Raw genomic sequence first — 24,015 nt, forward strand, 5'->3', positions numbered from 1 at the left:
TTGCTCAAGCAGGGGTCAATGTCCCTCAGCCATAAGGTTGACCCAAAGTAACATGAATCATTACTCTTCTGAAAATTGCAGTCAAACTACACACCACAAGCAATCACAACAGTCAAGGTGGGAAGGTCTTTCCAGCACCATGTTGCTGATTTCTCCCCAACACTCTGCCAGTAAAGCTTCTGCTTCACATTTCCCAGCAGCTGGCCACCAGTAATTTCTCCAGGTTCACTATCTTCCACATTAGATGAGATAAAACAGCAACCTGGAATAACCCTGGATAGCAGCACAACCCTGGATAGCTTCTTTAGGCCAAGGGCATGCTACAAATGTCCACTGACAGAGCAGCAGGCATAGTCTTCAACCAATACACCTGTGTTGGCAAAAGCTATTAAATAGGGGTAAGTAAAGCAGCAAATCTGCACTTTCACTAAGATCAGTATTAGTCTTTATTCATAGATGCTCAGGAATAAACTGTACTGGCTCACATAGCCCTTTGCAAGTGCCTGCTATTTCCAAACTCAGAAGTTTTATCACCTTCCTTCTCTAGAATATGCCTCTGCTGCCAGCCCTCCCATTTCCCAAAGACATGCAGAGATGCTCTCCATCCTACTCCTCCTCTTCCTCCTCTCTTAACAGTCACAGAGTATGCAAACAGCATCAGTGACTTTCATGTAATTGGTAGAAAGAATTCTGACCTCAGGAATGGGGAAGCATTATGTTAATACAGCAAACATCTGATCTCCTGTTTAGGAAAATCAGCCTTGGAAATTTTGCTAAAAATAGCTGCTATCTGTTAAATATAATTGTGACCTTGTTTTGGTTTTGTTTTTTTTCTTTTTGTTGTTAGTACACTCCCACTCCCTCCCTCACATACTCGGGTCTTGCTGCAAGTGCTGTTTTGATTATTATAAAATAGAAATAGGTCAAGAGATAGAAATATTTAATATTTTTAAAAAGACCCTATACCTGTTACAGTTTACCTACAGGGCGGCAAGTCACAGAGTAGTTCACTTGACAGCATAGCCTGTAGCAGTTGTGCTTATTCTTCTGTTAAGAAATTATTTTAGAAATTGTTATCAATAAGAAAATATTTTCCTTTTTCTTCAACAGTAATTTTAAAAATACAGTAAAAGTTTTATGGGAAAGTTCCTAAGCTAGTGCAAATTACTGGAATTCCTATAAAAGCAAGAGAATGAATACTGGTTGATGAAGTGACCCTATAGCTATACCATCTGCATGCTGAGCCGTGTTGTCGAGCTCTGTGTTCACTTTTACATTTGCTTTGTCACAATTAAGCAGTTTAAAGGTTTTTAAAGTTAAAACTCGGGTATTGCTGAAGAGGTTTTTGTTTTCCTTCCTGTGTCTTTTCCGTGGTAACAATCAGGAGAGCATATCTGGACTCAGTTAAGAATACAATCCTCCTGTTTACTATGAGATTTCTGCAGCGCTTGGCTCCAGCCCTGCCGACTGACCTCCAGGAAGGGAGGGGAGTGGGGAGTTCTGCAGGGCTTCGCACACGTCACGGGGACGCTGCTATGGTGTCATGATTAAAAAATGTTGCTCTCCTTCTGCTGGTCAATATTGCGAAATGCTTGATGACATTTCTTCTGTGTGTTTTGGGAGAATTCTGTTTCAGTCTTGGACTGTGCTTTTAATAGGAAAAAATATCTTCCACCTAAAGAGCTTAGTTGAGATTATATTTGTTTCACGTATTATTTATTCAAGTAAATCTCAAAAAAAGAAAAAAGATTAGACGTGAGTACTGAGTTTATCAAGCAGGCCTATGTCTGGATTAGATTATAGTTGTCTTCCAGTCAGTTACTCAAATATTTTCCTGATCACTCATCTAGAATATTACGTTTTCCCTTCTTCTTGTGGTTTCCTCTTCCTTCCTTGTGGCTACAACTCTAATTTTTCTTCCAATAAAAGCTTTTGGCATTCATTCATTGGCTTACACTAACCAAATAGCACACAGACACTGAGACATTGTCAACTTAGTAAGTATGAAATAAATCTATCCATATCACCTAAGAACATGTGTGAATATGGATATGCATAAACATCAGAGCACAGTGTTGTAATTAATGCCACTTAATAGCTGGATCTTAATAATTGGAATACAGCATCTTAGTAACTGGAATTGGCCTGGCAGTGGCTACTGTTCAAACGTCATCATTGACATTTTATTTACACCAAGGCTGCTGGAGTCCTGCAAGCAAGGTAGGGCTGGGTAGGAGTCCTTTGGTGACCTTTTGTGGTCAGGCTAGGCATGCAACCCATGAACACTGCCCAAGTCATTGGAAAATGCTAGGAGCTCTGCCTGAAGGTTGCAAAGGCAACCAACCAGTGTTCATCACTCAGTTACACTCAGGCTCTGGTGTGGGAGGAAAGAAATTCAGGAGGGTACATCTAGTAACTAAAATTGCTGTAGATATAGAAACATAGACCTTGAGAACCTCCATGCGTGGCTTTTAGGAAGCTTGCCTCCAAAAGTGAGTATCCTATTTGTCTTAGGAACAAAATGTGGCTTGTGGAATTACCAACAAATGACAGAAAATTTCCAGGATTTCGGTCCCCACCCAGTCTCTTTGAGTAAAGTCAGTTAGTTCTTTCTTCCAACCTCAATCTGTTTAGTTTGTTTGGGTCTGATTTTTGTTTTCCTAGGTGAGCAGCAATAGTAGATGAATTTTGTGCTGACTCCATTATCAGTGTAGGTTAGCACTGATCAGAGCCCCATTGTAAGAGAGGACCGGGTACATCACCTGTTCCTAATTTGCAGCTCTCCCTCAGGGCTGGATGATAAGGGGGTGCTAAAGTGTAAAGGTCTGCCAGGACAGCAGTAGTTGTGAGTATGTATGGTAGCAGAACCTGAAGAAATTTACTGGCAAAACCACTGGGAAATCAGCCATTTTGGAAATAAGCACCTGTTTGGGGTTTTGTTTGTTTGTTTTTGTTGTTGTTTTAACTGAGATTTGTTTTATTATCAAATGCTGTTTTGTTTTATTTTGTTGTATTAAGCTGTGGCCTATGCATGCCTTTTGGTTTAGCAAAACTGAGATGCTCAATTCTTCTGAGTGTCATCAGTGATAATATAAAATAAAACTCGATACAAAATTAATTGCAAAATACAAATGTCCAGGAGGCAAACTCTTTACTGTAGTTCCTTGTAGATGAGCCAGTACTGCTGAAACTAGTGTTACGATTGCCACTTACGTCCAGAGAAGTTGGACTGAGCTTTCATGTACAATTCACGTGAGACCTTTGCCTTCCAAGGCAACAGCAATTTATTTGCAGTTGCAGAGTTTTTAAAGAACTTACTCTGAAAGAGCTTACAGCACTCTTTATCAGTGACATTTTCTGGATTTCCCTTTTTTCTTAAATTTTACATATCCCCAGTAAAATTCATCTTTTTTCTTTCCCTGTCTATTTATCTTTCTTCCTCACTGTGTATTATTTATAGCCACTAGGACTCCAAGTACATATTTCTGGGTCAGTCTATGGCTTTCTCATAAATATATCACACTGAAATAAAGCAATAGTATGAAACGTTCCATCCTCAGGGGCAAAACAGATGCAGCAGATGCAGCAAATGAAATAGTTGACAAAAAGAAACCTGGAAATACAGGAAGATTTCCCTGCGTTTGTGACAAAATCTGCTTAATGGGTGAAAAATAGTATCAGTTTTATGCTTCACATAACTTTCAGTGGTACCTTAGACAATGTTGTTGAATATGGATACCTTCTGTTCATTTTCCAGAATCATCTTCCTCAGACAAAAACAATATTTAAATGGACAGACTGGGTTTTGAATATGTAAAAACGTGATTATGCTCAGTCGGGGTCTTGTGCATTGTATATACAATTTATTCGGTGTTTAAGTTGATTGTTTAAAGCTAGTTTACCATAACATACCAACAAAATTACCATTTTGATCCAACTTCTTCCTTTCTTAGATTAGATATAAGGAAGAAATTCTTTACTTGGAGAGTGGTGAGGCACTGGCACAGGTCGCCCAGAGAGGTTGTGGATGCCCCATCCCTGGAGGTGTTCAAAGCCAGGCTGGACGAGGCAGCCTGGACTGGGTAGCCTGATCTAGTGGGTGGCATCCCTGCCCATGGCAGGGCGGTTGGAACTAAATGGTCTTTAAGGCCTCTTCCAACCCAAACCATTCTGTGATTCTGTGATTCTTCAACATAAGCAAACCTGTAGCACATCTGGCCCATTTATGTTGCTTTGCTTAAACTACTCTTGGGAGACTCCAGACTGCTAGTATAAAAAGATAGTGAACGCTTTTTTTAAGAGAATAATTGTATGGCATTTAATTTTTATACAGACTCAGCAGTTGGTAACATCACTGGGCCCTCAGTACGCTAAAAACATCTGCTTGTTCTGCCATGCTCAGAAAGGGCTCTAGAGAATCCTTTGACTAAGACAGATGAGATAATGTACTTCTTTGACAAGTTGAAGTAACCCACTTAATAAAGTGTAATTCACTTACAATCAACTCTCCTCCCATTCCTACTTTATTCCAGACCGAATCTGATATATCAGCTGAATCTAAATACTGATTTATTTGCTTTAGCTGTATTTAATATGGTCTTAAAGTTGCAGATCTGGATGCTAACCTGGTGTCTGCATATGAGTTGCTGGTGAAACAGAGCTAAACTTCCTGTTGTTTCTGCCAAAACTTCTAAGATTGTATTTTTCTGTTTCACAAAAGCAGTTTAGTGCAAAAAATATTATAGCATGTAGTAACTGGATACCATCAGCCCAAATGTATTCCAAATAACAAATAACAAAAACAACAACAGCAAAAAAAAAAAAAAAGATCAGACTTAGCAGGGAACTATGCTTTTTTTTTTTTTTTTTTTTTCATTTACTAGGAGTGTAACTTGAATATAGTTAAATAAAGTTTTATTTGTGTGTGTATGTGTGTTTTTTAATTTGGTTTCTTGAGCTTTGAATAAGAGGTAAGTATGAGAAGTATCAGTTTCCTGGCTATAAAGGGAAGAGGGGGAGGTCACTGCTGGCAGTAAAGACTTTAAAAAAAAAATACAGAAAAGAAAGCTTTGACTGTTCAGAACTATTTAAATGCATTCAGTGTTTTTTTATGGACTGGAAGTGATGAGTATGCCGAGTTACAAGTGCACATTTCTAGGAACATTTGACACAAACTGATGGTGTTAACAGTGGATGGCAAGAAAGTTCAAGAGTGGGTGCCTTTAGGGAATCTTGCTACAATAGTCCAACACACACACAAAATAAAAATAAAAAATAATAATAATAAAAGGTTTAAATGTAGCCCACATGAGTAGACTGCTGAGATAAAAGAGAAGGTAACTTGAAGAACTTGAAACTGCTTTAGTGGGAAAATTCCATCTCGGCTAATGAAGAATTTTGTTTAATTCTTAAGCATTGGTCTAATCATTTTAATCATTTTCTATGACTAGCATTATTTCAGCAATGAAGGAGCTGAATACCCTTTACTGCAGTTGAGTAAACTCTGAAAGTCTTTGGACAGATGAAGATGTCAAATAAATATGTAATCATGCAATCTGATTGAGTTCTAATACCTTGAGCAAACAGCTCAAGGGCTTAAGAAACGCTGCTGTTCACTCTAGGCTTATTTTTTATGTGATATGGACTGTGCTGCTAATCAGATGTGGTATATTTCTATCTTTCAGATTTACCACTGGATTATAGATTTACACGATTTTCCTCAAATAGCTCAGCAACTTCTGGGTACTATCCAAGCCCTCCAAGAGCCCTGCTGACAAGTGAGGAGTCAGTGACTATGAAATAGGTTGTTGGCTTTTCTTAAATAACCCTGTGGTCCTTTCTTAACTGCTATCAAGTGCTAATTGGTGAAAATGGTGTTTGATGCTTCATAAAATGGAATGATGGATTAAAGCAGACTGCTGTGTAGACTTATGTTTCCCTTGTTTCTCTAATCCAGCTGGGACAGATGAGCGATGCCTACTTCACTGTAAATCCCCTTACCACCACTACCTTTCAACAGAGTTATTGGCTTTTTCCATGCACTGCCCAAATGCTTTAAGAGAAAAAATCTGTTAATAACTTGTCCCAAGTTACATTCTAAATTTTCAAGGGTATTTCTGTGCTATGGCTATTCACGGTGGTGCTGTTGCTGCTGTAAGTCTCAGGAAAGACATGAAATTAGACCCTCAACCATATCCCATTAAGAGTTACATTGGAGAGCCCAGGTTATCGCAATAGATCAATGTTTTTGCAAGCTCTGATGAGTTTATTTTCTCGCTATCTGAATAAAGAAGAAAAGTACTGTGACTATTCTTGGAGGTATGGAAATACTGAGGCCTAAAGAGAAAAACACATCACAGCCAAAAAGACTTGAACGCAATTTTGGCAGATAAATACAGAATTATAGTCCTGAAAGCCTTGGACTCGTGCTTTGTATTCCTGAAAGTGCCTAACCACTATTTCGGCAGTAAGGTACCCTACGTGACTCCTCTTTCTCTAGCCTCCAATACCTCAATGTCAGAGCTGTTCTGCAGAATAAGGGAAACCCACGTCCAGTACCCTTTTCAGCTGGAGTTGCCTCAAACCCACATTTTCCACCTTCCTGGAAAATCCTTCCGAGAGTAGGAAGGACAGAGCACCAAGCTGCCTCCATCTGCCTTTGTTAAGTGCAGCCTAAGCCCAGAAGAGAAGCGAGACTCAAGGCATAGGCTGAATATGTGTTTTCTTATCAGCTCATTAAGACAAGCAGGCATCCTGTTTTCTGTGGATTCATTCCAAAGACATGGTTCTCCAACATCTTGATCAGGGAGCCTTCGGCACATAGCAGAGGGTGGTTGGTGCAAAAATGTGTCCAACACATTTGCTTAGTCAGCAGTTTGGTCCAGGAAAACTAAAGTGGCAAAATTTTGAATGCATTTCCCTCCAAGTTTAAAGAACAATGCACAGAAACTTTTTTCTTTGCTTCAAGAAAAGCCCACAGTAAGAGGCTACTTTCTTAGGCCCATAAAATTCTCAGAATGGATTTGACTTGTAGTAACTCCTAACTTGTGTCATCAAAGGTCACTATTTTTGCAGCTTCACCAGTTAAAGTATTTTATATGAGGAGTGGACACAAACACCATTCTGCCTCATTTCAGAGATAACAGTCTTTGTTTCCATATTTTTTCCTACCTTTGTTTCACTTATATAGGGATGTTGTTTTAAAATTCCTGCATATTTACGAGTGATATGCAACTTTTCCAGTCTAACAGTTAGCACTGTTTTTCAAAAGGGAAAAATAAAACAGTTGGGAAAGAAAAATTGAGGAAAATTTTCTTTAAACAAGGTGGGTGAGGAAGGAAAATGAAAGTGTCATTCCTCCTCATAAACAATAGGCTGAAAATGTTTGACTTAAGAAAGTAACAATAAGTAAAATGCTTGTGTTTATTTTGAAATATTTAAATTAGCGTCAACATCTTGGGCTACAAATCTGGCTCGAGATAAGAGTATGATTTGCACAGAACAGATCTCAGATTAAAATCTCAGATCCCTGATTATAGAATAATTTGAAGTTCTGACCTGAATTAAGTAATCCTTTGCAAATAATTTCTAACCATGTTGCAATCCAAACCAATATTGTGTACCCTTATGCTTTTGTTGTTCTGAATTTGAAATTGATTTTTAGAGTTTTTTTTTTCCTTTTTTTTTTTTTAAGAAAATTAATTAAAATTTCATGCCTAACAAAATGAAAACCAGCTAATTCCCTGGTTCCTGGCATCTCGCTTTTTTTTTTTTTTTTCTTTTTTAATAGAAAGGTGACAGATACTAAGTCTGAACACAAGCCTCGTTAGCAAAAATAAATATTCGGACTTAGCTGTGCAGTGGCAGAACCTGCTTAGGTCCAATGCTGTCACTTCCATTTTTATTTCCTGCCAGAAGGATCACTCACTAACAGAGAAAGAGGTTAACAATAAATGGCTACTGTAAGCATAACTCCACGTGTCTGAGGTTGCAGAAAGTTAGGAAAAATAGCTGAAGTGTTTGCCAAAAAAAAAAAAAAAAATCTGAGTTCCTATGAAATCAGTACTTAAGAACTCTTATTGAAGATTCTTATTAAAGAATCTCAAAAGATATTACAGGTCTTATTACAAAGCCTTCCAAAATGAATCAGAACATTTTGGTTTAGATTGAATGAAAAGGTTTCATAAAGCCAGACAATTTTTCTGGTTTTATTTGCGTCCCAGTATTTTTTGTCTCAGCCACCAGCTTGAAAAGTTGCCATTTGCTCAGTAGTGCTGATGAAGAGAGGCCTGGATGCCCAAGCATCTACAGGAGCAAAGGCTGGCAAAGGGGGACCTCCAGGAGGGCCACTGGTGCTGCGGTGACTGGGCAGCTCTTGGGAATGGATCTGGCATGGAGACCAGCGAGAAGAAACGCTGACAGCAGAAAAATTGGTAAAGCTGACCACATTGATCAAGACACTGCAAAGACATAACCTTTGCTTCTTCTTTCTCTCTTTTTTTTATTTTATTTTTTTTTATTTTTTCAATTTGAACACTTGGAAATCTCATACATATTTTCTTGTATTCTGCTGAGAGAGACCATTGACAGAAAGATGGCTGAAGTGCCTGCAAAAGTATCTTAACTCTTGGCAGGGAGATGTAAAGTTGAAAAGATTCATTAAACTCAACACGTCTGTTTATATAGCTTTGAAAGACAGTTTGGCTTAAAACCTGAAATTGCTAACAATTCTCTTTTGGCATCTGCTTTTGGTACATGTCGCAACTTTAAAATAAAGAGAATTTATTTCTGAAAAAAAAAAAAATATATATATATATATGTATATGTGTGTGTGTGTTTTCTGAATTTACTTTATAGCTGAACAGCAAAAAGAAAAAAGGGGGACTAGGTCATTCTAGGTCAGTGCTGCAGCCTCCAACAAAGCCAAACTTGACCTACTCAAAATAACAGATAAGTAAATCAAACAAAATCTGGTATAAATTAATACCTGTAATAAAGTAATACCTTTAGTACCAATAAGAAACTTTTGCTTTGATATAGAGCAAAGTCCAGAGTAAGCATTTCCTGAACAGGACTTGATCCTGGAAACTAAAGACTTCTTAATCCCCTGCGAGTAAAAGTTAAACAAACAAACGCAGATAGCTTATCTCTGTGGTAGACCCAGGGCACCACTAGACAAAGCTGAGGCTGCTGGAGGCTCTTTACCTTGGCTGAGTCCCACAGCTGCCCAAAGCCCAAGGCAGCAGTTCCTCTGGAATTCCCAGGAAAATCTCTGCTTGGGTAAGCTGTGCTTGAGATAACGACGCTGACAGTAGGCACCAGAAAGCAGCAATCCTAAAACTGATTTAAACCTCCAAGTAGCAACTAGGTGTCACCCCAGTGGGCATGACAGCTAGAGACCTAACCTACCTGGGGAAATACCATTAAACAGAGACATAATAACACATAAAGAGGGGTTCTGATGCAGGTATGCAGTGGGCAGGTCTTTTGGGGTGCAGAAGGACTCCACCTGACTTCATCAGATCTGGCCACAACCAGGCTGTAGACCATGCAACCCTCAGTAAAGGCTGAGTTGCCACATACCACAACTGAGACTGCTCTAATTCAAACCCGTTCACTTCTGTTTTCCTGTGAAATGTCATTCTTCTGCAGAAGACTCAATTTGCTTTCCAGGAGTCCTAATACAACCTGAGGGAGGAGTAGGATAGGGCCTATAGCTATTGCCCTATCAAAACAAATAGTTTCCAACCTGGCATTGGAGGGGTTCTCTTTCCTGTGGTTGCACAGTCACATTTTCTAACTGTGTGGAATAATATGAATTAGTAATCATCCTTTCTTACCATCAATGTGACTCTACATTCCTCACAGTGGCGTTGTTTGAAAACTGCTTGACTGTGACTTGTCCAATCACATACCAAGCAAATATTGTAGCTTCAGCTTTAAAGTCTTTCCTCCTGGGGCAAAACATACATTAAATCATATCTAGTCAGATGGCAGCAGAGAGTAAGAACATAGAGATTTCTATGGAGGTGACAACAGTCAGAACATAATGGATGACCTTCGATGTCGATGTTCTTTTGCCACCAAAGAGAACAAAAATACAGTAAATGTAAAATGTGCTTTTGTACACAAATATTGATGTTTTATAGCAGAGAAAGTTCCTCAGAAAGTAAGGTTTAGAAATAAGGGCAGTACTATGCAAAAACAGTGATAATGGTGCAGCCACAGACATGTATTGTTAGCAGCCACCCAAGAACCACCCCTTCAAGCAGCTACGCAGGCCCCCAGGAAAAGGCTCAATCCCATTACCAGTCCTGTTTCCTAGAACTCTGTTTTCTGCAGTTCATAGTAAGTGCAACATCAAATCTCCTCAGTGACTCACAGGAGAAAAAAAAAAAAAAAAAAAAAAAACATACAATAAAAAAAAATTGAAGTTGTCTTCAGAAAGATTTCAGCGAAAGGAACAAATCCTGCTTTTCCATAACTGTTATAAATAGAAATGCTTACTTGAAAACTGAGCATGGATGAGGGCCAAAATAAGATGGAATCCAGGAAGTTAACAGACTTGGAGATTTCCAGCTCGAAAAGCTTGCCAACATCTTTACAGGGCAAAATCTGGGGATTCCTGTGTGCAGGTCAATGGACTAGTGTTGTGGCCAGCATGACTAGTCATTTTCTTGAATGTAGGACGAAGGTCTAAGGGAAATCTTTTCAGGATGAGCTGGGTACCCACAGCAGTTCTCTGACAAGCATGGCAAGACCACAGAGGTTTTGAAGCTGACCAGATGTCACAGTTCACAGAAGGGCAAACATCTGAATCACTGCGTCTAACTTCTGCCCCCACTGTAGCTAAACCGATTTAATCAAAACTGGGCTGAAAGTCCCTCGTGCTTCCCACTCACACTGCCAGAGTTCACACATCGTTCTCTCACACATGGTTATAACAGCTTTTAAATACTTGCACTGGGGTGAGAAACCGTCTGAGCCACTTCAAAACCATGTTATGCCTTCCATCCTTTTGCAAATTAGAGGGTGCAAGGCACAAAACGGCAGCTGTACAAGTAGAATAGCAGGCAGTGCACCCACCACAGATCAGATGGCCCAGACAGAGACAGTTCCCTCAGACGGGAAGACATTTATATTTCCAGTTGACTACTAAATGTTGAGTGATTGTATGAAACACTCGGTTTGATCTTCTCCTCTTAAAAGGTTGAAGAACTTACAGTCCTTTAAGAGTGAAGAAAACAATCACAAAATATTCTACACTCTGTATACAGGATGTAAAAAAAAAAATATATATATATATATATATATTCTTGTCCAAGATTCATGAGTGGTATCCTGAGGGTATCTTTTGGGAAAACAAAAACAAATCCATTAACAATCAGTAGTGCTTGTTACGTCACAACATAAATGCAACTCTGAAAACTGTGGCTCCATGTGCTTAATACATTTATATTAAAAAGAAAAGGTCAACTTTTAAAGGCTCCACCAGATTTGAGGAATAAAAGTATCTAGGTGAATATAGTAACTCTTTTCTTGCCATATCTCAAAACAGTTCCTGAGAATTGCAGTTTTCTTGCAACATAGTTCCCTGGGGCCTAGGCCCACACTAAGAATTTAAGTGAGTGCTGAGCAATCTATAAATTATATTAATCCAGAGAAAGAAAATGACACCATAAATTTTGTGAAAAGAAAATGATGTTATGAAATGGAGAGACAACAACTGTTTGTCCTATACTGACACAAAACTTTAGAAATATCTACTGGAGGGCTGCTGTTGACACAGCTGCAGCGATGTTGGAGATCAATAGCAGCAGAGAACTTTTCTGCCCATTTTCTCTGTCAAAGCCATCCAGAGAAAGGGCATGAATGCCCACGCATACTGACAGCAATTAAAGGCAAGGACTCCATGACCACAGAACCCAGAACCCAAGAGACTGAGGGAATTATCTGCATTGAACAGGAGGGTGGGAAGGGTTGTTTGTACTTTTTTTGTTGTTTTTTTTTTTTTTTTTTTTATTATTATTTTTTTTATTTCAGTTAAATAAACTCATCACTTTTAGGTAACAAGCAGGAAAATCTATAGATCAGTAGTAAAAAACAACAACAACAACAACAACAACAAAAATGTGAATTTCAGAAAACAGATTTAATAACAACCATTAACATGACTGTAATTAAGTAGAGATTAAAATTACTGCAAAAAGCATGTGTATGTATGTATGTGTATATATATATATATGTATATATAGTTGCTGGGCTCCATTATTAAGTTTTTTGTTATTACTAGTAGAATTATCTGTAAATAGAGTTCCTGAAATGAGTTTCTAATGCCTGTGTTTGTGTTTGATCCAATATCCCACCTTGGAGTCTTGGCAGTAACTGAGTCACAGCAAACCAAAGTGAGATGATTATGAAGACAAATGGGGATTCAGCAACAGCTCAAATGTAATCTCTAAGCCACACCTTTTTTGTTGACACATCTCTAGCGGTCAGGAGGAAGAGAGACATGGGAGCATGAAACGCAGGTTCTGGGGTTGGGGGGAAAAGTAGGCAACTTTTAAACATTTTTATGGATTCCAGCAGTTGTTTAGTTGTCTGCTTGGCTTTCCACATATCGGGTGACTCCATAAAATAGGTGGATTCAAGCTTTAAAAATTCCATTCATTGAAAACAGTGTGTTACAAATGGAAAACATTATTGCAACATATCTGGCATCCAGAGAGGGAGAATGTGGCTGTCGGCTCTCAGGGAGGACTGATGAAGCCTGTCTGTTGAAGGTTTCTCTTGGTATGAGCATTAATGGTTTGTTCTCCCCTGGGGACACTGCTCAGTTTATAACACTGCAGAAATTTGGAAGGAAAGATGTTGACATGTTGAGAAAGATCACACATTTGAGAACATAAAGTAACAAGTTCAGCTGAATGAAAAGCCATATGGTGCTGGTCCCCCCACTCCAGCCTGTTCTGATTGTCATAAGAGACAAGGAAGGGCAAGAGCTGAAGGAGCAGGACAGTGAGGGAACGTGGCAGCTGCTAGGCAGAGATAAACCTAAACACGATTGATGTCTACAGCAATGCAAAAGTGGTAAAACTGATATTGTCCTACAGTCACCATAATAGACTCTGCTGCTGTAAGGCAGACACCAGAAGATGCATCTCATTTTTTATTGGAAAGAGGTCTTCTCTGATGTTTGATAAAAAGCATTTGTCTACCTGCTTTATGGCTGCTATCTTCCAGAGATGTCTGAGGACCATGGGTCTGTCTCCACTCACCAGTGTGTTACCTCTCCTTGCTGAGGTTACTGGTGTTGCATCTCCCCATTCACTAAGAAATCTGCAGGAATTTTTTCTGATCTGACTGTCTGCTGGCCTCAGGCTAAACCCGTCTGAACACATGGTGAGAGCTAGAAAGAAGGAAAGAAAGGAAATGTAAAGCAGAGAAAGATGTCCCATTTACATATGAGGAAGAGCTGTTTAGGAAACACAGCTGGTGCCTTCCCCTTCCAGCTACAGCACTGGTACTTTGGCCATGTAAAGGAGTAAAGATATCTGGGATAGAAAGAAACATTTCCGGTGTGTAGATGTAGCAGAAGATGGAGGAAGGAGAAGCATTTATTGGTATTCTTCCAATCCCATGACTGTACCTGGCACATGATAGACCCTAAGAAGCACCTGGCTAGATGTTCCTGTGAAAGAAATTGCTTTGCACCACACTATGTGCGCCCTAACCAAAAAGGTGTCTTAGCAAGCTTAGAAAAGATTTCCAGATTTCCAATTCTTTCTGATTCTCAGAGCTGATTTCAGGCCACTCCTTTCAATTACTTAGTTTTGGACCTGTGTCCATTTCTGCCCATTGCCTGCACAGCGAGCCAGAGCCCCAAATCCCCAAGTAGTAAGTGGTATGAATCACGCAATACTCTCATAAACTTGAAGGACATAGTAGTAACAACTAAAACTGTCTGGTCCACACCCTGCCTGGAAAAGAGGACATAGCCAACATTCCCCCACATGAGTCTGCAATTAGGATAAGTTTTGAAAATTAGAGCTCCCTTCATGTGGCACTAATACTATCCAGGGGGAACCACTGGGCTAAGCAGTCCAGACCAAAGAGGGCAGGGTGAGCATTGTGCAAGGATGCAGATTTGCAATTCTGCAGTTCAGTGACAAGAAGAGGCTGGCCTTATGTTCTTGTACTAAAGATTTCAGCTCACAAGGCTGAGATCAGAAATCATCACATCTGAACATGAGAGCAGAAGGGAACACAAGGGTTACAGTTATAGGAAAATCAATTGTTTTGGGGAATTAGTGAAAGAATCTGGAGAATTTTGTATTTTTCTCTCTTTTCATTTGAAGAGTTTTGTCACTTAATAAGAAAAGTAGAAATGTCTCTTACATGGAAATTAGGGACTGAACACATCACACAGAATAGGACTTCATAGAGAGGGAGGTACTTAAAAAAAAATAAAAAAAGAAAAACAGGAGAAGTGTTTATATAATAATAAAAGGAGAAGACTTGCTGTTGCATAGGCTTGGAAGGAAGGAAGATAAAAATGGCCAAGACTGTGTATGTGAAACAGACAGAAAAACGTACAATTTCCCTCTGTAAGCTAGCATGTTCAGTCCTAAAAAAAGCAATGTCCCAACATTTTCACAACTAAGTAAGAACCAAAGGCTTTAAAATGTACGAATCATCAGCAGGCATTTCATGTCTCCTCCAGAAAGGGTGGGCCCTCCATCACTGGCTTCTTGCCACCCTGCTATCTCCCTTTCTTGCTGCCGTAGCACAGCACTCTGGGTTGCTGCCCCTTCGCATCCTCCTGGGCAGTGCAGCAGTGAAATAAAGTGCTCCTTCCTTGTCTGCACCCAGCACCTTTCCCCTTCTCTCTGGGCTCTAAGCCAGCTGTCCACAGGATCATCTTGGAAACTGTCACTTCTCAAACATTATTTACTATGAGGGGAAAAAGGATAGATGTCAAAATCACTGGTGGACTTTTGGAAGACTTACATTTCATGCTTACGCATCTAAGACAGTGACTTCTCTGTGTGTTCACTAAAAAAAAACTGTCATTCCTAGAATGGAGCTACCTCTACCATGTACATTTAGCTCATTCTCTAAGGCACCAGGCATTTCCTGTTCCTAGTAACATTGCTTGTCATAAAGGCCAAGGAAAAATAAATAAAGAGCATGTGACGTATGAGCAAAACCGTCTCTGACCTGAAGGGTTTTCAAACAATTTCCATGGAACATGCACTGCAGAACTAGCCAAGTCAATGGTCTTCAGCTCCAAAAGGTAAATATAACTCCTCTCCTAAATCCTTTATGGAGCAATGCCACCTGAAATGTCAATTTGCTATATATTTCACTGTTGCATGATGTAACTTAAGGAAATGATAGCTACAAAATTTATTAATTGCAGTGGGATTTTTTGAGAAGAGAAGGAGAAGGAGAAGGAGAAGGAGAAGGAGAAGGAGAAGGAGAAGGAGAAGGAGAAGGAGAAGGAGAAGGAGAAGGAGAAAGGAATAAACAATAAGGGTTTCTGATATCTGAGAGCAGAGAGGGAGCAAGACACTTCAGGGACAGAAGTACCATGAGAGTGAAAATTGTATGATGATATGTTACTGAGTCAATCATTTAAGCCAACTTTAGTGTTGGTGGTAAGAATAAGTAGCTTGGGGGATGATTCATCATGTCTTAAAGATGTCCTAAACAGGTCAGACAAATTCTGTTCAAAAAGTACTTACTTTTCTCTGCAGTTATAAAGGGAGCCTAATGTGACTACATCAGAGGTGGTTTATTGGCCAACCATAGAACAAAAGCACATAACACATTTAATGTTTAAGGAAGGGTTAGATATATATCAGCCAGAATTTATGTTCCAGAAGCTTTATTGTTTAATTGTTTTACAATCATTTAATTGCCATAGATATATCATTTTGATATAGATATATCTATTGTCCATAGATATATCATTTTATCATTTTCTCCTTTCTGCCCTCAGCAACAAATTCACTGGTATGTGGCAAGGCTGGCACACCACAGAGAGAAGCCCAGCCTTAGCAGGGCAGGCTATAGCCACGGCTATAGAAGTGAAGGGCATAGTGTGGTGGTCTTACCGTGCTAGGCAGCTAAACACCACAACCGCTCTCTCACTCCCCCTCCTTAGATGAGGAGGGGAAGAAGTAAAGTAAAGAACAACTCATGGGTTGAGATGAAGATAATTTAATTAAAGGGAAAAAAATAATAATTATTATTATTATTAAGGAAAGATTATTATTAACTAAACAATTTAACTAAAGGGGAAAAAAACAGAAAGGGGAAAAGGGAGGTGGAAAGGGAAAAATAAATAAATAAATAAATAAATAAAATAAAAATAAAGGCTATGTGGAAGTGCAGAGGAAAGAAATTACTCTCTACTTCCCACAAATGAGTGATGCTTGACCACATCCTTGAAGCAGGGCCTCAACTCAATGTAGCTGGTGTTCGGGAGGAGGACTAACGTTTTCACAACAAGAGCCCACCCCTCCCCTCTTCTTTCTGTTTCCACCTTTTCTTGCTGAGTGTGACATCATATGGTATGGAATATCCCTTTGGTTGGTTGAAGTCAGCTGCCCCGGTGATGTTTCTCTTCTCACTTTTTTGCCCACCCCTTAGGAGGGTTAGAGAGAGTCCTGATGCTGGCCAGCACTGCTCAGCAGTAGACACAACACTGGTGTGGTAACACTGCTGTTCCAGCTACAAGTGCAGAGCACAGCACTGTATGGGCTGCTGCAGGGAAAGTTAACGTTCCAGCCAGTACACATAGGAAGATCAGAGATCACAAACGTGCCTATGCAAGTTGCATTTTGAACATAATCATACAGAGTGGGACTGGGAAGGACCCTGCAGGTCATGTGGTCATGACCTTGTTATTAAAGGAAAGCTCCATCAGACTTTCTAGACCTGAACTATTCCTCTTAAGTACATGTTTAACTGTTCTTAAAAAGCCTTCAGCGACAGCAATGCCATTTATTCCTGCTAGTTTAACTTTTATTTACACTTACAGATACTTTTGTTGTTGTTGTTGTTTTTCCCATTTAACTTCAATTTCTCTTACAGCAACACACACACTGCTCCCAGAGGATGTGGATAAGAGATTATTCTCTTCAGCAGCTTTTATGTAGCTGAAGGTTGTTGTCATATCTTCCTCCAGTCAGATTCTCATCCTTAGGCTATTTTTTCCAGTCTTCCTGTGTACATAATGCTCGCTAGACCTGGGATCTTTCTCATTTCTCTCCTCTCTCCACATGGTCCATATCTTAAATAAAGTGTGGTGGCTGAAACAGAATATAGTTATCCAGCTAAGGCTTTATTTGTTTAGGGTAGAAGGATTTTTTTCCTGAGTCTTATAAATAATTCTTCTGTTTATACACAAATGAATGGAAAATTCACAAATTCTTAAGAAATGCTGCAATAAACCTTTCCTGATTGTAGGGGTGAAGTAAACATCATCTGTTTATTGGATGTAAAAAGAAAATTATTAGTGACAATGATGAAATTAAACTAGAATGGAAATATCTTGCTCTCTTTTTACACAAGCCCCATTTTACACAAGGAGACATAAGGCAGAGAGGCTTTGGGACTCTCCACTTCACACATGGACATCCACCACTGTCTAATTCCACATCAGAACAGGACCCAAGCACAGCCCAACACATGAGAAAGAAACCTGACTGCACAGCCTACATAGGATCTGCAGTGTGCTTTGCCCAGGTATTCAGTCGGGACAAAGCAGCACAGTGCAGTTTCTCTGAAATACAAACAGGACAACCACAGACTAAGGCCAGGATTTCAAATTATGCTGTTCAGAAGTGCAAGGTCTAATTCTGTATTACTTAGCATCAGATACTCAGTGCATTTAAATACCTTATGATGCAGTTGTACAACCAGTACGTAGACACTTCCCTCCTCATCATTTTAGGCATCCTGATAATTTCAGAAATTCCAGCCAAATTTCCCTCTGAGCCACATCTGGCAGTGTTTGCAACTCTCCTCGTGCTCATGCATGTCACAACATCGATATTTTACAACCACAGTGTCAATGCAATAGCACAATACTATTCAAATAGGTGTTTAGAAACATATATTCTAATGATTAATCTAGTGTTTGCATGACTGAAACCAAAGCACTTTGTGCTTTTAGGCATGTCATTACTGGTAAAAAGTGAGGCTTCATTCCAGGCTCTGGCACTGCTCTGAGTTCGCAGAGAATGCTGGTGGATCCCTATTCCTTATGCGATGACCGTCAATAGATACTTCTGGAAAATACAACAGAAGAATTAAAATAAATGTATAGTTTCTAGTTTTGCCTAGTTTCTACATGTTTACTAATCTTTATAGAACAGGAGGAAATCACACTGCTGCAAACCATGAAGATCCTGTTTAAAATCCCCCTCTCAGAAAGTGCAGTTTAACGCTGTCAGAGCAGGGGAACTGAGCACTTATAGGCCATTGAGTGACTCAGTAGCACCAGTAAGCTGACTTAAAATAAAGAATAAGCTTTGGGAAATCTAAACCTCAGGTACCTGGACTGCATCCCAACCCATATCACATGTAAATATTTTTATTTTGATCCCAGTCCAATAGTCTGAGGATGACAAAGCGTGCTCAGTTTTCTGAAGCCAACAAACATTTGAAATCCTTTGTTTCATACTTTTTCCTGGTTACAGTGACCAAGAAAGCATAAACGACTGTTCCAAAGGATCATTTGTTTTGTCTTCTTTTGCATTACTTTCCTAGGTATCTTGAAAAATGTTAGGATGATTGGCTTGAACGGTCCTGGCGTTTCGCATTTCTGCTTTACACGGGAAACATTTATATAAATAGCCCCACCATACTTAGGGGAGCAGATTAGCAAATTGCTTTTTTGTTTCTTCGCTGCCTTGTGGGAACTTTCCGCATGGGAGGTCCCAGCGCACAGCACGGTAAGAGACGGGTATCGGCTGGATCATCCCGGATGGTTTCATCAATCTCTGCGCAAAACCACACCGCCGACACTCGGTGTCGGGGGGCGGGCGCGTATTTCCTTTTCATTTATTTATTTATTTATCTATCTGTCTATTTATTTATTTATTTATATTTTTGCTTTTCGCTGACGGCTCTCCCCACCTCGGTCCAGCTGGGGTGGGGAGGGGGTGAGGGGAGCAGGAGGGGGCCGGGAGCTCCCCGAGCCTGGTGGGGGCACAGCGGGGCTGCGGCGCTTCCACGGCGTGAGGGGCCGCCGGGGGGAGGGAGGAGAAAGAGGGGGAGGAGGAGGAGGAGGACTGGGAGAGGTAAGGAGGGCGGGCGGAGGGCGGGGTGGAGGGGGAGGGGGGAGCCACTTTCTTCCTGAGTTGAAAAACGCACCCCCATCCCGTCCCCCCGCCTTGTCCCCCCGGGGAGAAGCCGTGGCTGAGGAGCCTGAGGAAAGCCGAGACGGGCCGGGCTGGGGTGAGTGGGTCCCAGTCCCGGTCCTAGTCCTAGTCCTAGTCCCAGTCCCGGGGAGCAGCGGCTTCACCTGCCCGTGCCCCCCGGAGCACCGCCGATGAGTTGAGCCCCCAGCCGCGCTCCCGTGGAAGGTAGGCACCCGTGTCTGGCGCTTGGGGAAACCGAGGGGCAGGAAAAGGGGGATTTGCCCCGTGCGACTTCCTGCCGCTTTCCTCCTCCTCCTTCTTTTTTATTTATTTTTTGTTTATTTATTTTATTTTGCTGGGGAAGTAAAGTTCTGCTGTAACTCGTGGTGCCCAGCCGGCCCCTCCGCCGGCTCTCACGTTGACATCGGTGCATGCAGACGCTTCGCTGACCTCCAAAAAATGTAAAGCTGCGACGTTTTCCTGCTTTCTTTCTTTTTTTTTTTTTTTTTCAAGCTGGAGCTGCTGCCTTGCTGGACGTGAGCACTGACAGCGTAAGAAGTGGCTACAGCTGTGAATGAAATAGGGGAAATGTTGCTCAAGCAGCTGGGGGGTTTTGGTTACCCTGAGAAAACCAATTGCAGTTTAACGCTAAGGTTTTAATGTAGCCTAAACAAAGGCAAAGCAAATCTCCGCTAAGGATTGCCACAGCACGTTTATCTTGCCAGCAATTATTGTAACTCAGCGCAGTATTTCAAGAAGGGAACAATGCAACTGAAGGGCAGCAATGGGAATCAATAATTCAGATTCAGCTTATTGCTCTGAAAGACTCTTGCTGGGTAGCCTTGGGCAAGTCGCCCCACCTCTCCACATCTCTGCTTCTTCCCTCGTAAAACAGATACATTCACTCGCCTGCTTCGTGGAGGTGTTGAGAGGCTTAATTAATGAATTTCTTTCAGAACCATTTGGAGATCATTGGGTGCATTTTTTTTTCCTACAGAAGCACTAACTATTATTCCAACTAGGAATTCTTTTATTGTGTGTTGCTGCCTATATGTGTTTCTTTTGTGACCTACATTAAAGTTTTTAAAGGAAGTCAGCAAGAACCAGTTCTGCAGTGGGATTTTCCCAACTGTGAACTTCACTAGCAAGAAAAAACTAAAATACACTGATCGTAGGCAGTTTCATTGGGAAAGAACAGTTAGTGCTTTAACAAAATATCCTTTTATTTTCTTATTCAATATAAGAGTTTGGTTTTGTTGCTTGAAGTATTGGAACACTTAGCATAGTCTTGCATTGCCATAAAAAAAAAAAAAAGAGTGCTGTTATTCGATACAAGAGCAAGATAGGAGAATCGTTTATAAACATATCTGTATCCTGTGCCATGGATACAGGCCTCAGAAGACACTGGGTGCTGGTTTGTCATTCCATAGCCATGTACAATCTCTTCCAAAACCAGTACTTTGGTCACAGAATATACAGAAGAAATATGTGAGTTGGATTCTTACGGTAAAAGCTGAGAGATTTTAGTTGCCCAAGGGAGCTCAGCTGTTATCAGAGTTTATTTTATATGTTTTAATTAGGTATTCAGTAAAGTTCTGTATCATAGTGGAGAGGAAAATGTATTTAATTACCAGGCTGAATGTTAGATCTGATTTTCATAGGTTGCATACTGTTACAGTAAAGTTAAAAGGACTAGCCAAAAGCTAGTTTAGGGTGGTGATTCTGTTTTGGTACTTCTTAAAGGCTCATCTCAAACACTGTACTCCATTTCTTATTCTCAAGTACTCTAACAGCATTTTCTTTTTCTTGAAAAAGTTGGGTAATGTTTTGTTTGTTTTTTTTTTTTCTCCAAATAAAGAAAGCCTGGATCGGTGGTGGTAGAGAGTCATTACCATTAACAAGTAGCTATTGAGTTGTGGATGTACATAACCATCTGATTTGCTGGTGGAGAAATCCATCACATCCATCAGTACCTGGCAGTTTGAGCAGTGAGAGCAGAGGTCAGATGAGGATGTCAATGAGTCTGTATAACTGAAACATTCCTTCTCATGGAAGTGATTGCATTTAGTTAAAACTGAGTCACATTCCTAGGACTGCATTTGGAAACTTGTACATCTGGCACCCACAACATACTTTAGCAACAAGCAGAAAAGTTTAGTTACTACTGCTTTGTTCCCGGACATTTTGAAACAAATAAAGCTTTTTTTTTTTTTTTTTTTCTTCCCTCTGAACAGATTAAAAATATAAACAAGGAAACAACTTTCTGTAACCATTGTTTCTTGGTTTAGACTTGATAATCCAAGTTAGGGGAGTAGAAGAGAATGTCTTTTTACTTAGCAAGCTGTATTGGCAAATACATTTCAGCCGCAAGTTTGTCCTGGCTTTTTGCACTTTCCTTGCTGTTTCCACTCAGCTGATCTAGACAAAAGAGCTGAACTTCAGTCCCCTGAAATTACTACAACATGGTGCCAATTTGTGTTCACAACTGCAGCCACGTATTTATAATAAATAGGCTTAATATTTGATTGAAAGCCTTTCCTTTGAGCCGCTTCTCTGTTTGGGTGGATAAGACTTGTACCAAAGCATGAAGGAACGTGGTCCACGGATGATGTCCCAAGTGTGCATAAGGTGTGACTTCTTCACTATAATCAGGAGGTCAAGTTTCTGCTCACCTATACAAGGATTCATTCACTCCACAGGTTCAAAACTTCCTCTTGCAAAACCCATGGTATGTGTCTGTCAGCACAGCTAAGCACAGTGGGGATATGGTGAGGTGTGAAGTTGCTTCATTAGCAAAAACCTCAAACCCTTGTACATTGCACTTTTTCCAGACTCAGTTATTTGCTCACGATGGGAACAGAGCAGAGCCTGCATTAAAGCCTGCCAGGAAAAATTAAATTTTGCTGATGTGATATGGGTCCTTTCTCACTAGTGCTTGGTCATTAGAAGTTTAGCGGAAGCAAGGTGTTGTTAACTTAGTCCTGACCTATGAGGTCTGGTCATTTTGGGGATCATGTGAAGGACAGAGCACTGGAAATAGCTTCTTCTATCAGATGCTGATATCTCACTTTAATCTGCTGTTGGGACATAGGTGTTAAAGCCCAGGCACAGTAAAGCCATTATTTATTGAGCCTGAAATTACCATTGCTTGGTCTTTGGTCTTTGTTGTCCTGTCCCGTCCCCCCCACCCAGTTTAGACTCAATCCCTCCTACAACAGGGATTAGCAACAGCCTTATTCAGAACAGACAACAAATTGCAGGTACTCGGGTTGTTTTACTCAGGTAGGTATTGTATTTCAGTAGCAGATAGACTTTTAACATTTTAACATTAGAGTTCTACTACAGTTGTCCTGGTTTATGGTCTTGCTTTTTGTTGTTGTTGTTGTTGTTGTTGCCTTTTTTGTTTGATAGAAAGCATATATGCCATCATAAGTGTTCTAATCAATTGGCTGCTAAGAGCTATTAAAGTATTCATAAAATTTGTTTGAAAAAAAATCTGTGGCTTTCATATAATTTTAAAGCTTTTTAATCATATCCTTATAACTATGGTGCATTACGTTTTTCTACTGAAGCAGTCTATGAGGCTTCAGTTGTGCTGCAAGAGCCCTGCCTGCACAGCTCAAGGTCAGAAATGAGACTACACAATTCTAAATTTCAAGATCAGCCTATTAATTTTATGGTTGTGTTGAAGACTACTCAAGTAAATTTGTAATCCCAACTGAGAAGCTAAGTTTTGCAGTAGTAGTGAAGCCTTTAACTGTATCTGTATTTGAGGCTTCTTTCCATGAAAATGTACTTTGTACTTCATATCAGGACTGTTTTGAGCAACAGTAATATAGTAATCACCCTGAAGGAGCCACATGGCAATATATTTGATGGTCTCTCTGAGTTTGTACCTTGGAAAAAGTCAGGTGCATCTGATAATAAAGAACAGCATATTGATCTGTGTGAGATGTGGCTATCAGGTAGGGTGGTGCAGCTTAGGTCCACAAACACAGGCATTCATTTTGCAATTTTATGTTCTTGAGCTGACTAGCATAAATGTCTTTGGTCTTTGATGGTGCTCCTATGTGCTATTAGTATACATTAACAGAAATGAAAAGTAAAAATTATTATAGTTCTGTATGCTAGACTGAGTCATTAACAGGGTTTGGAAACAGTTAAAATGTGCTTTGCTTCCATAGCAAGTGAAGGATGTGCTGCATGATGCATTCCCATTTGTTGGTATGACATCCTGCAGAAGTACTTTACAGATATAAATACTTGATATCTTCAACTGCTGAAGTGCGTAGATAGGAAGAAAGGGAAAGAACTGGTTTTATAAAACTGCATCTGTGACATTCATGTCCAGCATCTTGGATTCATGATTCATTGATTGAAGGTCCATGATCACAATAAGCATGAAAGTTTAAAACTGTTCATTATACACAGTGGAGGTGAACAACAAGCCAGGGGACTTAAAACTTTTACGGATATTTGGAGGAGTAAAGACTGAGGTTAATAAAGAAGTATTAATTGGAAAAGAGGATAGAAACTAAGGTCAGAGATGAAAACACCAGTGTCAGTATCAGAAGTCTCTGGTGCTGTAATCAGTCACCTGAAATGTGAGGGAAGCTCCATGGCATGCAACAGTTTGAGTAGG

General features: G+C 40.1%; 1 protein-coding gene across 2 annotated transcripts in view; it reads left to right on the plus strand.

Moving 5' to 3' along the window:
* LOC311207792 (dermatan-sulfate epimerase) overlaps positions 1-24,015 on the plus strand; it is a gene marked incomplete at its 5' end in the record, with an annotated part of 196,788 nt that overhangs the window by 143,332 nt on the left and 29,441 nt on the right. The window contains one exon of one of the 2 annotated variants that reach the window (XM_084284090.1): positions 5,685-5,777. In XM_084284090.1, coding sequence (XP_084140216.1) covers positions 5,685-5,777 — 93 coding nt within the window. Of the gene's footprint in view, positions 1-5,684; positions 5,778-19,424; positions 19,599-24,015 lie in introns of those variants that run through there. The other variant, XM_084284089.1, reaches the window with a different exon arrangement.

The sequence above is a fragment of the Netta rufina genome (genome assembly GCF_964035555.1).
Source record: "Netta rufina genome assembly, chromosome: 3".
Taxonomy (NCBI): domain Eukaryota; kingdom Metazoa; phylum Chordata; class Aves; order Anseriformes; family Anatidae; genus Netta; species Netta rufina.